General features: G+C 42.0%; 1 protein-coding gene across 1 annotated transcript in view; it reads right to left on the bottom strand.

Annotated features, from left to right (window-relative positions):
• The window catches only part of PCNT (pericentrin), a 125,930-nt gene that overhangs the window by 29,263 nt on the left and 80,978 nt on the right, over positions 1-15,689 (bottom strand). The window contains exons 34-37 of the mRNA XM_074145920.1: positions 12,291-12,461; positions 10,757-10,909; positions 10,001-10,171; positions 8,620-9,735 (exon numbers count right to left, since the gene is read on the bottom strand). Of these exons, the coding sequence (XP_074002021.1) occupies positions 8,620-9,735; positions 10,001-10,171; positions 10,757-10,909; positions 12,291-12,461 (1,611 nt within the window). The remainder of the gene's footprint in view (positions 1-8,619; positions 9,736-10,000; positions 10,172-10,756; positions 10,910-12,290; positions 12,462-15,689) is intronic.

Genomic DNA, 15,689 nt, shown 5'->3' with positions numbered 1-15,689 from the left:
AGGAGGCCAACATCCAAATGGAACACCTCCTAACCACATCATGAAAATACCTTTAGTCTCATCCTTGTAACCCCAGGGATCCAGTGTGGTAGGACGTGCCATCACCAAGTGATTAAGGAACCCTAAGGCTAATGCCCAACTCAATGTAATTCCAGGACTTACTGATGCCATTAATATAGACACTCCTAAGAGTAAAGTAGGCACAAGTGTGCTCATGGCAAAGGCTGTGCCTCTTCTGTGGCAGAAAGGAGACTCCAGAACATATAGTGAGCATGCCAAGCTGCAGCTTCTCTTCGAATGGCTCCATAACTTAACACAGAAGGTCTGGCTACCTTGTTCCCTCCAGTTTTTCATCTTCAGTGCCCCAGGCACTGAAACCTCTCAAAGCCCCCCCCTAAGCTGGCCCACCTACTGCTTTAAGACAGGTCTGTTTTCCCTCCTTGTTGCCTTCCCCCCAACCCCTTCTCTCTTCAAATGAGGAATTTTTTGATCCCTAGCTCTGTAGTTTCCTCTCTATTTCACCGCCATCATCCTGAAGAAGTTTTAACAGGACTAGAACAACTTTCCTGACAAGGACCCCTGCCAGACAGCACAGCTTTGCCCTGTTTTGTGAAGTGGTACCTCCCCAGGCATCCTGCAATTCAAGGTCTACACATCCCAGGCCACATATGCAGTCAACATCTTTCTGTCTGACAGTTCTTATTGATTTTTCCTTCAATCACTCAATCCAAGTCATTTTAAGATAAAGTTATTCTTTTCATCTTTTAGATTCTGTGTCTAAGAGTCTAAATGATGCATTGTTTGAAAAGATATTTTAGTTTATTTTAAACCTGCCACCATGCAAATTGCATTTCATCCTCCATACCACTTACATTGTAAGATACAATTACTAATTGTTCTCTCTTTTTAGACCACCATTTTAATCCTCTTGTGTTATTAATCCATTTTAGCTGATGAGTCCTAGCCTGTTTAAGCCTAATGCTAGCTGCAAGTCCTTCACGCTTTTAGCTGCTCCTCCAGCTTTCATTTTAATATACTTTCTAATTTTCATTTTTCATTTTCCATTTCAGGGGTTTTCTTTACTCCTCTAAGAATGCTGCATTTGTTTGTGTTATATTACACAAAGGCTCTTAAATGTTTGCAGTTGGAACCAACTCTCATTCACTACTCAGGGTTAAGTGAAGAGCTGCTTAATCTCACGAGGGTTTCTGTCTTGGTACTCCAACCAGCAGTCATTTCTTTTCCTCTGAAGATGTTCTGTATAATGGCATTTAACTAATGCATGCTAGAACAGCAGGAAGAAATCAAATACTGTTCTTTTTCTTCTTCTCCAGCTCTCAGGCTCATGGTCACTATCAACTATGGATAGTTGATACTCCAAATCAAATACTGTACTTTTCCTTATACTGGGATTAAGTAGATCGGTAGGAAAAGGTCTACTGTAATGAATGCATGAAGACATGGTAATTTGTTTTACTTTGACTCAACATATTCTCCAACTTTGATGATATCCCTCCTCAGCCTACTGTAAAACTTTTAGCACTTAAACATGGAAATACATATACTGACATATATATATGTGAACTTAAACATTTCATAATTTAAGTTTCTACTTGAGAAGTTATTTTTAAATCATTTAAGTGCCCCCAGAATTTACATCTTTCAAAATTTTACTAGTTCTCTCTTCACTGAATTCTAACTCCTTTTTTGCTGAACCTAATTTAGAACTTAGTTCTTCTTTATGAGATGCCACCTTTACAATTACATTCTTTTCATTCTGTGGAGTGTTCACTGCCTTTACCTCTCCCTACATTGTGCTCAAAGAAAAAATATTGTGAGCCATTTCCTTATTCATATATATTGCATATTTTCCATACATTCTCAAATGGTATCTACAGTAACTATGATTTTAAAGTTGTGTATGCACCTCACGCTTTATGTATATACAGTCTCCTCTCGCCGAGGAGACCAGCTCCAGTGTAGGTAAGTCCGCACTGGGGAAGGGAATTGCGGCAAAAAAGGGTCAGCTCCGATTAGTGATGGAGGAGTAAGTTGAGGAAAATCAGGGAATGCGAGAGGAAGGAGGACAGAGAGACTTGCACCCTGTCTCCCGTAACAGAAACCAAGGAGGCAGACAGAGACCCATCTACAGAGAACTCCCTGTCCCTCCTGCCAGGCTGAAGAAGGTAACTTAAAGGATGGGAGGCTATGGGAACAAGTTCCTGCCCGACGAAGCAGGTGTGTCTCCCCAGGAACTCCCCCACCTCCCCAGGTACCCTTAAAAAACAGATATTAGGCTCTGCAAAGGGAAACCAAATCATGATGGGAAGGGTAATTCACTGTCTACAGAGGTGTTGCCAGGGTTAAGTCATACTAAACCCAGCATTAAAACATGCTTAGGTCAGAAAAAAAGATGGGTCATTGTTATAGGCAACTCCATCCTGAAGGGAGCGGAAGACCCGATATGCAGACCTGACCCACTTCTCAGGGAGCTCTGCTGCCTCCCTGGGGCCCGGGTGAAAGACATAAAAAGAAAACTTCCCTCCCTAGTAAGCCCCTCAGATTATGACCCCTTACTCATTTTTCAGGCAGGCAGAGATGAGCTGTTAACAAGAAACCCAAGGGCAATCAAAAGAGACTTCCGGGCCTTGGGACCAAGCGGTCAAGGGGTCAGGAGCTCAGGTAATGTTCTCCTCTGTCATCCCAGTCGCAGGGAAGATGAGGAAAGTAACCAGAAGAGCCAGCAGATCAATGCCTGGCTCTGAGCCTGGTGTCAGAGGCACAACTTTGCGTTTTTTGAGTACAGGAAGGTTTACACGACACCAGGCCTACTGGAGACAGATGGGGTACACCTGTCTCAAAAGGGGAAGAGGGTCTTTGCGCAGGAGTTGGCAGGGCTCATCAAAAGGTCTTTAAACTAAGTTTGAAGGGGTCAGGAGGGAATCCATCAGCAGAGACACAAGGGTCATCGATGGATTGGGAACTATGGCTGTGCCTGGGAACGGTCAGGTAGAAGTTAGGCCTTCCTACACCAAAAAGGTGGTGGGACTGGTAGCCCAGCTGAAGTGCTTTTACACTAATGCACGCAGCACGGGCAACAAACAGGAGGAGCTAGAAGCCATTGTGCGTCAGGAAAACTAAGATGCAGTCGCCATCACAGAAACATGGTGGGATTACTCGCATGACTGGAGTGCAATCAATGGCTACAAACTCTTCAGAAGGGACAGGCAAGGAAGGAGAGGAGGAGGGGTGGCCCTGTATGTTAGGGAGGGTTACGAATGTCAAGAACTAATTGAGGGTAAAAGTAGGGTTGAGTGCCTATGGATAAGAATCAGAGGGAGGGCCAGCAAGGCTGACATCTTGGTGGGAGCCTGTTATACACTGCCCAACCAGGATGAAGAGATAGATGACATATTCTATAAGCAGCTGGGAGAGGTCTCAAGATCGCTTGCCCTTGTCCTGGTGGGAGACTTCAACCTACCAGATATCAGCTGGGCACACAACACATCTGAGAGGGAACAGTCTAGGAGGTTCCTGGAGTGTGTTGGGGATAACTTCCTGACACAGCTGGTGAGAGAGCTGACTAGGGAAGGAGCACTGAAGGTTCATGATTCTATATTTTACACAACAAACAGCATAAACAATGCTGTTGGCTGGATCTCACACAGCATATTCTGGTAATGTAAGCTTGTAATAAATAATCATAGAATTGCCTAGGTTGGAAGGGACCTTTAAGATCATCTAGTCCAACCATCAACCTAACTCTGATAAAAAAAACATCACTAAACCATGTCTCTAAGCACTATGTCAACTGGTCTTTTAAATACCTCCATGGATGATGACTCAACCACCTACATGGGCAGACCATTCCAATGCTTAACAACCCTTTCAGTGTAAAAATTTTTCCTAATATCCAATCTGAACATCCCCTGGCGCAATTTGAGGCCATTTCCTCTTGTCCTGTTTCCTGTGACTTGGGAGAATTTCACTGAATTTCACTGAATTTTTTAGAGTTGGAAGGGACCATAGAGATCATCTAGTCCAACTCCCCTGCCAAAGCAGGATTGCCCAGGGCATGTTAGAGCATGTTACTCAGGACTGCATCCAGGCGGGTCTTGAAAATCTCCAGAGACGGGGACTCCACAACCTCCCTGGGCAGCCTGTTCCAGGGCTCTATCACCCTCACCGTAAAGAAGTTTCTTCTCATATTTGAGTGGAACTTCCTATGTTCCAGCTTGTGCCCGTTGCCCCTTGTCCTCTCACTGGCAACCACTGAAAAGAGTCTGGCTCTATCCTCCTTCAACCCACCCTTCAGATACTTATAAGCATTGATAAGGTCTCCCCTCAGCCTTCTCTTCTCCAGGCTAAAGAGTCCCAGCTCTCTCAGCCTTTCTTCATAAGGGAGATGCTCCAATCCTTGAATCATCCTCATTGCCCTTCGCTGGACTCTTTCCAGTAGTTCCCTATCCCTCTTGAACTGGGGAGCCCAGAACTGGATGCAGTATTCCAGTTGTGGCCTCACCAGTGCAGAGTAGAGGGGGAGAATGACTTCCCTCCACCTATTAGCCACACTCTTCCCTATGCAGCCCAGGATTCCGTTGGCCTTCCTGGCCACAAGAGCACACTGCTTGCTCATTGTCATTTTGCTGTCTACCAGGACCCCCAGGTCTTTCTCTTCAGAACTTGACTCCAGCAGGTCCACACCTAACCTGTATTGGTGCCTAACATTCTTCTTCCCCAGGTGCAGGACCCTACACTTTTCCCTGTTGAACCTCATGAGGTTCTTCCTTGCCCAGCTCTCCAGCCTGTCCAGGTCTCTCTGGATGGCAGCACGGCCCTCTGGGGTGTCAGCCACCCCACCCAACTTGGTATCATCAGCAAACTTGCTGAGGATACACTCTGTCCCCTCATCCAGGTCACTGATGAATATGTTGAACAGGACTGGACCAAGTATTGACCCCTGGGGGACACCGCTGGTTACAGGCCTCCAGCTTGAACCTGCTCCATTAATCATTACCCTTTGGGTCCTGTCACACAGCCAGTTCTCAATCCACCTCACTGTCCCCTCATCCAGCCCACACTTCCTTAGTTTCCCAATGAGGATGCTATGGGAGACTGTGTCAAAAGCCTTGCTGAAGTCAAGGTAGATGACATCTGCTGCCCTCCCCTCATCCAACCAACCAGTTATAGCATCGTAGAAAGCTATCAGATTGGTCAAACATGATTTACCCTTGATAAACCCATGTTGCCCACTTCCAATAACCCCCCCGCTCTTCAACTTGTTTGGAGATGACATCTAGAATGAGTCTCTGCATTACCTTCCCAGGGATGGAGGTGAGACTAACTGGTCTGTAGTTCCCGGGGTCCTCCTTCTTGCCCTTTTTGAAGACTGGAGTGATGTTGGCCTTCCTCCAGTCTTCAGGCACCTCTCCTGTTCTCCATGACCTTTCAAAGATGATAGAGAGTGGCCCAGCGATAACATCTGCCAGCTCTCTCAGCACTCGCGGGTGCATCCCATCAGGGCCCATGGACTTATGAATGTCCAGTTTGGCCAAGTGGTCCTGAACCTGGGCCTTCTCTACTGGAGGAAAAACTTCCTCTCTCCATACCCTCCCCCTTGCCTCCAAGGCCAGAGATTCATGAGGGGCAGCCTTAGCAGTGAAGACTGAAGAAAAGAAGTCATTCAGCAACTCCGCTTTCTCCGTGTCTTCCACCACTAGGGTGCCCATCTCATTCATCAGTGGGCCCACATTATCCTTAATCTTCCTTTTACTCTTTACATACCGAAAAAAACCCTTTTTGTTATTCTTAACTGTAGCGGCCAAGATGAGCTCGGCTTGAGCCTTGGCCCTTCTAATTTTCCCCCTGCATATCTTCACCGCTTCCTGGTATTTCTCCTTGCCTGCCAGGCCCCTTTTCCAAAGATCATAAACCTTCTTTTTGTTCCTGAGCTCCAGCCAAAGCTCTCTATTTAGCCAGGCTGGTCTTCTTCCCTTCCTGCTTGTTTTTTGGGATTTGGGTACGGCTCTTTCCTGGGCTTTTAAGAGTGCCTTCTTGAAGTACAACCAGCCTTCCTGGGCACCTTTGCCCTTCAGGACTGTCTCCCAAGGGACACTTTCAACCATGCTCCTGAAGAGGCCAAAGTCTGCCATTTCATGGTCACTGTGCCCAAGACATACTCCAACCAGTCACATTCCCCACAAGTCCTTCTCTGTTTACAAACAGCAGATCCACCAGTGCTCCTTCCCTAATTAGCTCTTTCACCAGCTGTGTCAGGAAGTTATCCCCAACACACTCCAGGAACCTCCTAGACTGTTCCCTCTCAGATGTGTTGTGTGCCCAGCTGATATCTGGTAGGTTGAAGTCTCCCACCAGGACAATCATTACTAAGCTGAGATCAAGCAGCCATACTCCTATTCCAGACAAGAGAAAGACAATATTGCAGCACGTGATTTCCACCAGGAAGCTGATAACTGACCTTCATGAGTTACTGCTACTACTAAGTGGCTATTACAACCTAAAAGAGACCTATAGAGACAGATAAACACAGCCAGTAAACCTGGTACATAGCATACTTGGTTATGGCAGTTACTTATGTTCTTTAAACAGGGGTCTAACAATCACTATTTGTATAAGCAACTTGGTCCAGTAGACCACTAGACTGGAAGTCAGGTGGCTAACCTCTGCTCCTGCCTTGTATACATCCATTCAGTGGTCTGAAGTACATCATTCTGCATAGGTCATTCAACGCTATTCCCACCCGATCCCTTTTTCTGAGGGATTTCCGAGACAAACCCTGAATGTACAGTATCATCTAGGCAAATGGCACTGACCCAAACTAGAACTTTTAAGCAAATAAAAATACAAACACCAGTGATCACACATTTTGCATAGCTACACACACTTCATTTCCCTTATAAAATTAACATAAGTGATTTTACGTAGTGATTATCCTATAATTTCTTTAAATAAGGGGAGATGGCATTTGAGTATAATTTAAATTAAGATAGATCCTAAATACATCAGGGTAGCTCAAAGATAACAAATGAAAGCCTAATGAAAACCCACTGTTATTACTGAGTAGGTTTTAAAATTAAGAACTACATCCTGTTGCAGTTGCTGGGCTATGAAGTGAAATGGCAAAGTAATACGAAACATTCCATAACATCACAGTAACTTTGCAAGTAGGTTTTTACCATTAGCGATACCAATACTAAAGCTCAGTTATTTTGCCTTGCTTGGAAATCAAATAATTCTACCTACAAACCATCATTTCTACCTGGTGCTGAAAAGCCATCTTCCCTTCCCACTACAAAGGGGCAAGCAGAACAGTAGAAGTCAACCACCTTGGAATTTTATACCTTTATCATACTGTCAGTCAGGATCCCCCCAAAATCCACATAAGCCTGACACCTAACTTTTTTCTTTTCCTATGCACTCAAACTATTTTCATATAAGCCCTCTTACTAACACTTATCACCTCTGTAAGCCAGCCTTAAAAGACAGTATGCTGGTATGTAACGGACAACTACGGCTCTCTGAAAAACAGGTCATCTGGGTCCTACTGCTTTCCAAAAGTTCACATTAGGTTATCTGGAGCAAATGGTTCTAAAAAAGGATTCAGAGTTAATATGAGAGAGTCCCTCGGTAAATAAGGATTTCTAAAAAAAAAAAAAAAAAAAAAAGGAGACACGACAAAGTATTTTCATGTAGCTCTCCAAGACAGCCATCAAGCATGGTAAATATAGTCCTAGTAGCTTGTGGTGGGTTCAACTTGGCCAGCTGCCAGCTGCCCACCCAGCTGCTCTCTCACTCTCCAACAGATCAGGGGGACAAAATAAGACGGAAAAAGCTCATGGGTGGAGACAGAGACAGGGGTATCACCTACTAATCACTTTTACAGGCAAAACAGACTTGACTTAGGGAAAAATTATTTAATTTATTGCCATTAAAATAAAGTTGGATGGCAAGAAACAAAGACAAACACTAAAACAGCTTCCCACCCTGCCTCCCACCTTTTCTCCCCAGGCTCAATTTTGGTCCTTCATTCCAAACTTCTCTACCTCCTCCCCTGCAGTGTGGATATTTGTTCTAGCATGGTATCTCCCATGGGCTGTTTTTCACACTTTTTCTCCTTCACTCCTTACTGGTCATGCAGCGTTTTGCCCTTTCTTAAACACATTTTTGCAGCAGTGCCATGCACATGGCTGATGGGCTTTGCGGTGGAACCAGCTGTGCCCAGCATGGAGCAGCCTCAGCCTTTTCTCCGTGATTCCTACCTACAGCTCCCCCACTGCCAACACCTTGCCATCTACACCCAATACATATCTTAAGATGTGGCCAAAATCATATCCAGCTCAGAAAAACCTACTGGATTATGTTTCCACACGTGCTTGCCCTGTTCTTAGTCATTCCAGGCATCCACATCTAGCTACTGCTGAAGAAGCTACACACAGACAGACTCTTCAACTGACTCGACACAGTTGTTTTTATGCCACAGTATTCACTTTCACCTTTTCCTTACAGCACTAAAAAGGATAAGCTGTAGAGGTTTATATGACACATAAAATGGGATTATTTTAAAAAACAAATAATACTACTAAAAACCAAATCACATACCAGTTTATCAGTAGGGGAGGCCAGTACTGCAAATGACTTATCAACATTTGCTTTCAGTTCTTCCAATTCCTCCATTCCTTCTTTAAGGGCTTTGCCTTTTCTTTCTCTCTGGCAGAACGGCTTGAGAAAGTTAGTCTCTTCATGATCAAGTTGCTCCTTTGGCTTGTACGACTCCAACTGTGAAATAAGTTCACCTCTTTCCAATTGTAAGGCTTCAAGCTCTTTCACATATGCCTCATTTTGATCTTTCAGTTTTGCAGTGCTACCTCGCAGATCATTGATTTCTTTCTGATAACCTACTTCTTTCTGATTCAGTGCTTGCACCTGGTAATCAAGCCTAGAAACTTCCAACTGAAGACTACAAACATCTTGAGCCTGACTTGCATCACTCTTTTCCAACTCAGTTTGAAGCTCTGCTGCCTCTTTTGTAAAGTGCTGTAACTTGGCTGCCTTGGCTTCTCTCTGATCTGCCATTCTCTTCATTTGCATATCTCTCTCTAGAAGATTTGTTTCCCTTTCTCTCACAGTATCTTTAAGTTCTTGAACACGAGAAAATGTCATCCTTGTTTCAACCTCTCTATGAGAAAAATGTGTTTGGAAAAGGCTGTACTCTTCCTGAAGTATGTTGTACTGTATTCTCAGAGCGGCTAGCTCTGCAACATGCTGCTCTGATGACTCTCGTAATTTTTGGCATTTTTTCTCCAAAATTTCCACTTCCATTTTGAACTGTGATTCCTTCTCTTCCAGTTGCTGCTGAAGAGCTTCTCTAGCAGCTGAGACAAGCTCTAGTTCCTCCTGAAGTTCTCTCACTTTGGAGAGCTGCAATGTTCTGTTTGGATCAATATCACCCTGACAATCTACCAGTCCCTTTCTCAACTCATTCTGAAGGTTTTCCACTGGCTTTCCCAATGTAAGTTGATAGAAATCATCTTGGTTGTCACTAACTTCATGACATAATGGTCCAAATTGTGCCAGCTCTTTTTGAAGCTTCTCAATTACTCCATGGAGTTGTTCTACCTCTTCATCTTTGTCCTTACACAGCCTTTCCTGGTCACTGTGAAGGTGCTCAACAAGTGATCTGAGTTCTTTAATTTCAGATTTTTGGTCTTCCACAACCTAAGCAAAAGGATAACATCTGAATATTACTGTATGTAGGCAGAATTAATATTGTACATAGAGTTTAAATTACATTTTTCTTCCGAATCATGCAAGCATTAATTCACATTTAACAGCAGGAAGAATTGCACGCTTCAGCTGGTAGCTACTCAGAATACTCTCTACTTTCCTAAGAGAATTATCAAATACATTTCACTTACAGTAAGAATTTGTATAGCATGCTTCCCTCAAAATCAAGCAATAAACATATAGGAAGTATTCTTACTTTATTCTCCATATTATTCTCTAGGTCGTGCTGCAGCCTCTTCATCTGCTCATTCAAGTGATCAATTTCTTGATTCTTCTCTTTAAGTAGTGCTTGTGGGAATGACAACGCTGAGGAATCAGTAATACTCAGGTCCTGATTTTGCTTCACATGAAGTTTTGCTAGGTCCTCCTGATCAGAAAAACCAGCAATCTCATTAGAAAGGACTTACTTTCTCTTCCAACCTAATGGCAGAAGAGAACCAAGGGCTTTATTTAAACATTCCCCTCCTTACTATAATGTTATAGAACTCAAGAACATAACCGCAGCTACTTTGTTTAGATTTGTACCACTGGATTAGATTGCCACAACATTTCTCAGCTTTCAAGAGATGAATACGCTAGTTGCCAGATCGACAACCAACCAGTTTTCTAACTTACAACACTTGCTATGGCTGTAGAGGTCAGGAACACACACAAAACTGTATAGTGTCTACTAAATGACAACACCGTAGTTGTTAGGACCAGTAAAAAGATAAGCTTTTTATTTAAATCAAATGACTGCAGAGGATAATGCCATAAACATGAATCTAGAGTATTGGGTGCTTTTTGTTCTACGATAACCAGCACTAGCCTGGTAACAGTAATCCAATATTCCCTTGACAACAGAAACAAAACTAAGTATCTGTTTATAACATCAAGAGATGAAGACCACAACACTCATAAACAGAGGTCTCTGAAGTTTTAGCTCATGCACACTAAGGCTAAGGAAACCTACCTTCAACTGTGCATTCTCTAACTGAAGCTGGCTGATGCTGGAAGTGCTAAGGTTTTTTTGCATCTCTAACTGCAAGTTCAGCTGAAATATTTCCTTGTTTTTACTGATCAAATTATCTTTATATTGTTCTAGTTGGTCTAACAAGCTGGCAATCTAAAAAAGAAGAAAATGCATAGTTATTTCAATTAAGTCCTGTTATTTAAGCAGAGAAGATAAAACTTCATCACCTTGTTCACTGAGAGCAAGTAACTTCAGCAAATTCCATGATTTAAACTCTCCCTAATCAATTTGTGTTAATAAAATACTTGAGGCATAAAATAAGAAGCAGTGTTCCAGCTCCTCAGCTGCAAAACCTGATAAGTAATGCAAAGATGGTTGTTCATTTTCTTCTAAAAACACCTAACTGCTCATAAAAGATATGTTACTCTCTGTTCTGAACAATGAAGGCTTGACCACAGATGTAATTTGGCATAACAATAGGAGACATGTTAGCAGTTGATATCTAATGCAATCACAAGCAGTTAACACTATCACCATTCTCCTCCTCCTAGAAGACAGAAATAACACTACAGTACTAATCCCAGTAACATAGCAATCAAAAAAGTTCTGAGCATGGACTCCATCAACCTGCAGAAGAGTCAATAACTACACATTTCTATGTTTGTAGCTGTTTTAAAGCAAAGAGCTATTTGGAAACACTGTGATCTTGCCACTCACGGGTTTTATCATCTCTTGCCTTAGTGGGTAGCAAGGAAGAGGGGTTTTGGGAATGAAAAAGGCTTAGTGGGCTCCTGAAGTCAGACTTCGTAAGAGACTTGGAAGTTCCATCTGTAAGAAATTATCTTACTGTTCTTGAAACAATGGTGTACAATTAACTGGAGGATCACCCACGCTTTTCTTCCTTGCACATCCTAAACAGGACTCTATGTTACAGATATATACAGATACTATAATAATTACATAATATTACATAAACATTAAGCAGGGGTGTGTGTATGTATGTATGTATGTATCTGTGTGTGTAAATCCAATAAAAGTTCTAAATAATGTGAACAATTACACTGCATTTCAGCTTAGCTTGACACAAGTACTCATCGCTAACATTCTCTGGCTCACAAAACAGAGAAGGTCAGATGACACCATTATGGGTAATGGTCCCTTCTGTTCTTAAAGGAATCATTGCTCACTCTCAAAGTCAAACAATATAACTGCTTCCGCTTCATTTCAACTTTGGAAGGAAAGAAAAAAATCAATTTACAACAGATACTGATCAGTCTCAAAGTGGATATGAATCATCACAAGACAGTTTCCAGTGGGAGGGGAGACGGACAGGGGTACGACAAAAAGAAAAGCAAGAAAAAGGAAGGTTAGTTAACACCAAAGCATAGAGAATACTGGGTAAGAAGACACATTTACTACAACGTTAGTCACTAGGTTTTTGAATTCTAAAATTCCCAGCTACAAGTTTGCACAAAATGTTTCCGCAATTATGTCAGTTACTCAAAATTTCACAGGACCCTACCAAAATTCTCACCTCTCTCTCCTTTCCCTGAAGTGCTTCCTGCTCTGCTTGTAGCTGCTCCTTTAGTCCTGGGTCAGAACTGCCATCTGCTGGTACTCTGTGCCTTGCTTCATCCAATTTGGACTGTAGAGCAGAGATCTGAATGAGGTTATTGTACTGTTGCTGTTGCAATGCCTCTTTATCCTGCAAAATATTTTTTTTGTATGTTAAAAGTAATTGTTGTCAATATACATATCCACCTAACCAGAACAATCCTGCCAAAAATACTTCATCATCATCCCTGACAAGTCCCAGAACAAGAAGAAAAAGTACATAATCCCAATGGCCTATAAAGAAATAGGAATGCAAAATGAATGCTTTTTAGCTCACTTAAGTTTTTACCCCTTTATTTTTCCTACCCCAAGTTTAAAACTTAAGAAAGTTTAGCATTCAGTGTTATACTATAATTTCTCAATTACAAAGTGGTTTATATGTTTAATAATATAAACATCTTGTTCTTGTAGCCATTTCCAAATTTATTATGATACCATACATTTACCAAGCTAAATTTAAGAGGTGGAGACTTAGTTTACTTTAAGAGATGTAGAGTTTTAAGTACATCAAAAACCTACTACAAATACTTCATGGTAAGTCAGAATCTGAAGCACCAACACTAAGTTTCTGTCAGATCCGTGGTCTGTCCAGCTACCACAGTTTTACTTATTTATTTTAGAAACTTCTCCTTTGGTCCTCTTTCTCTCACAGTCCTTCTCAGGATCTGGGTCAGTCCAAGGAGGAAGCTTCACTTGGAGAGTTGTCCGAACAGCAGGCATACATATCTGTACTTAATACAATAAAGGAAAATTGGACAAGAAATCTAAAGCAGTAACTGCCTTTGCTGTTCAACATTATTCTCTCCATAGCTCAATACACACATCTCTAACAGAAGGGTTACTTTAGACTCATAATTTGCCAAAAAATAATGTAAAATTTAACCATCTTTTCTCTAATCAAAGAGAACTAAAACTCAGAGTACATATATAGTATCTTCTGTTCTTAAAATGAAAGAAGCATCAATTAAAAAATGAAAAATAAATTACAAAGTTAATGCTGTATCGCAGTATCAAAACAGCATGCCCAACGACAGGTATTTAAAGCAGTTCACGTCCACACTAACTAGGTCACCTGATTTTCACCCACTGTCACCCAGCCAGCCCCCGCTGGCTTTCTGGCCAGCTCTGAGGGCAGCCCAGGCACACACAGCACACAAGAGGAAAGGAGATTCTAGGGGAGACAGCCAGTTAGGGTACACAGCTGTGTCATTCACACCCAATATCACTGGCAGGATAAAAAAAAATGTAATAATTATGAAAGCATCACCTGCACTTTTTTTGGGTAGGAAAGCACCTATCACAGAAATAATTTTGTTTTTCCTGAAGGGAAAAATGAAAACTCTTCTTGCTGCCACAAGAAACCTACGATACTAACCAGCCCCTCGGGTGTCCTGCTCCCTTGCGTGAAAGGACACACTAACAACAGGCAACAAAAGAGCCTTCTTTTGTTTTATATCAGCTAAAAATGAAACATTATCTGGTCATCTTGATAACTGACAAAAGAACAACGTGCAAAACCGGATTCCTGCAGAACTGGGCTGCCCTACCTCAGATGTTCCTGCATTACTGGACAGCAGAGCTTCCAGTGTGCCGTGGCTCCTGGCGCCTGCACCACACTCGGCACAGGAGTGAAGTTTCTCCTAGCCCTCTCTGGTTGCTGTGTTCTGAGGTTGCTGCAGTGACTGAGCAAAAACAAGCGGCAACTCAGGCAAAAATCAGAGCTTTATGTAATGCACCTTCACTGTAAAACCTGCCCACACAGACACAGTCTAACGCTCTACCTTCTTTCACTGATACCAAAATCCATAGGATCGCAGCCTCCCTAAAACGAGCCCCATTTTTAAGACCTCAAGCCAAAGGATGAGCAATCCTCCCAGCACAACCCTACCCAGATCATCAATGTTCCATATCAACCACCTAAACAACTGAAAGAAACTGGACTAGGTAAAAACAAAGACCTGCTCCATGCACATGACAGCAGGATAAATGGATCTGCTAGCTGTGAGTTTAGTCAATATTCTTTGCAAAAAGATACTGTTCCATATTCAAAATTACTCTTTCAGACATATTTCTTATTAGTCTCCATTATTTGCAACACCTACACTTTTTGTATGTCGGAATTTGGGGGACAATAATAATCCGTAATTGCCATCAAGTGTATTTTTACAGAAAAATTTCATGGCATGCAATTATTCTTAGAACTCCACTGGCACTTATTTACTGCATGAAATTGCTTCAAGACAAGCTATTACAATGCCTAGAGTTGGCAAATTGAATAGAACCGATGAATTAGTTTCTTGGGGGGGGGGGGAAACCAACAAAAAAAAGTCTGAATTTGGCTTATTTAGGATTTTTAAGAAGGACCAAAATATTGGCATATTCAGACAGCTAAAAGAACATTTTGAACTTATATTTATAAAGAAACTCTGTTTAACAGAAAGCTAAGTTTTCAGAGAAAGGAGCAACTTGCCCACAACAGTATCACCATCTCCATCCACTCCAAGGCAAGCCAGACAGAAAGCTATTGCGCATGGCTTTTGTATGTTTGGATATAAAAAAAATCATAAAATAGATTAAGCTGGGAAGGGTCTCTAGAGCTCTCTGGTCCAGCCTCTGATTCAGAGCAGACCAACTTGGGACTATTGCCACTCTGAGCCCGTTTTTCAACACTGCCCCCAGTATGACCATTTTCCCCTACCGTTTAATTGGAATTTCCCTTGTTGCGGTTTATACTCATATTCTCATCCTTTCACTGTGCACCTCCAAGTCTGACTCCATTTTCTCTGTAACCATATTATGTGGTTGTAGGCAACAATAAGGTCTCCACAAAGCTAAACAAACCCTGTTCTCTCAGCCTCCCCTCAAAAATCATTTGCTCCAGCCCCTGACCACCTTGATGGTCCTTTGCTAGACTTGTTCAGTACACCAATGTCTTTCTTGTACATGGAATTCCAAAACCAAGCAGGTCTCCAGATGCAATCTCACAAATGCCAATTAGATAGGAATAATAGTACCTAATAAATTAAGACTGGCTGGTCTATATCATGTTAGTTGAAGCTAAAACAAAACAATATTTTGTTCGATATTTTTAAAATGAAAAATAATCAAATATTTACAGAATTAGCAATTAAACTAATAAATTTAGTTTAGACCACGCTATTATCAAATCTTCAAACTTGACAGACACACCAACAATATTTAACCAAGGAAAATTGCTGGGAGGAAACTGAAACATATAGTTTAAGACGACAGAAAAGGTTACTGAGATGTTTGGCAAAAGACAAATACTTTTGCTAAATGGAACGTAATTCTTAACTCT

The sequence above is a fragment of the Numenius arquata genome, chromosome 3 (genome assembly GCF_964106895.1).
Source record: "Numenius arquata chromosome 3, bNumArq3.hap1.1, whole genome shotgun sequence".
NCBI classification, from domain to species: domain Eukaryota; kingdom Metazoa; phylum Chordata; class Aves; order Charadriiformes; family Scolopacidae; genus Numenius; species Numenius arquata.
The sequence above is the reverse complement of the archived record's forward strand: the minus strand, read 5'-3'. Positions and strand labels throughout refer to the sequence as shown.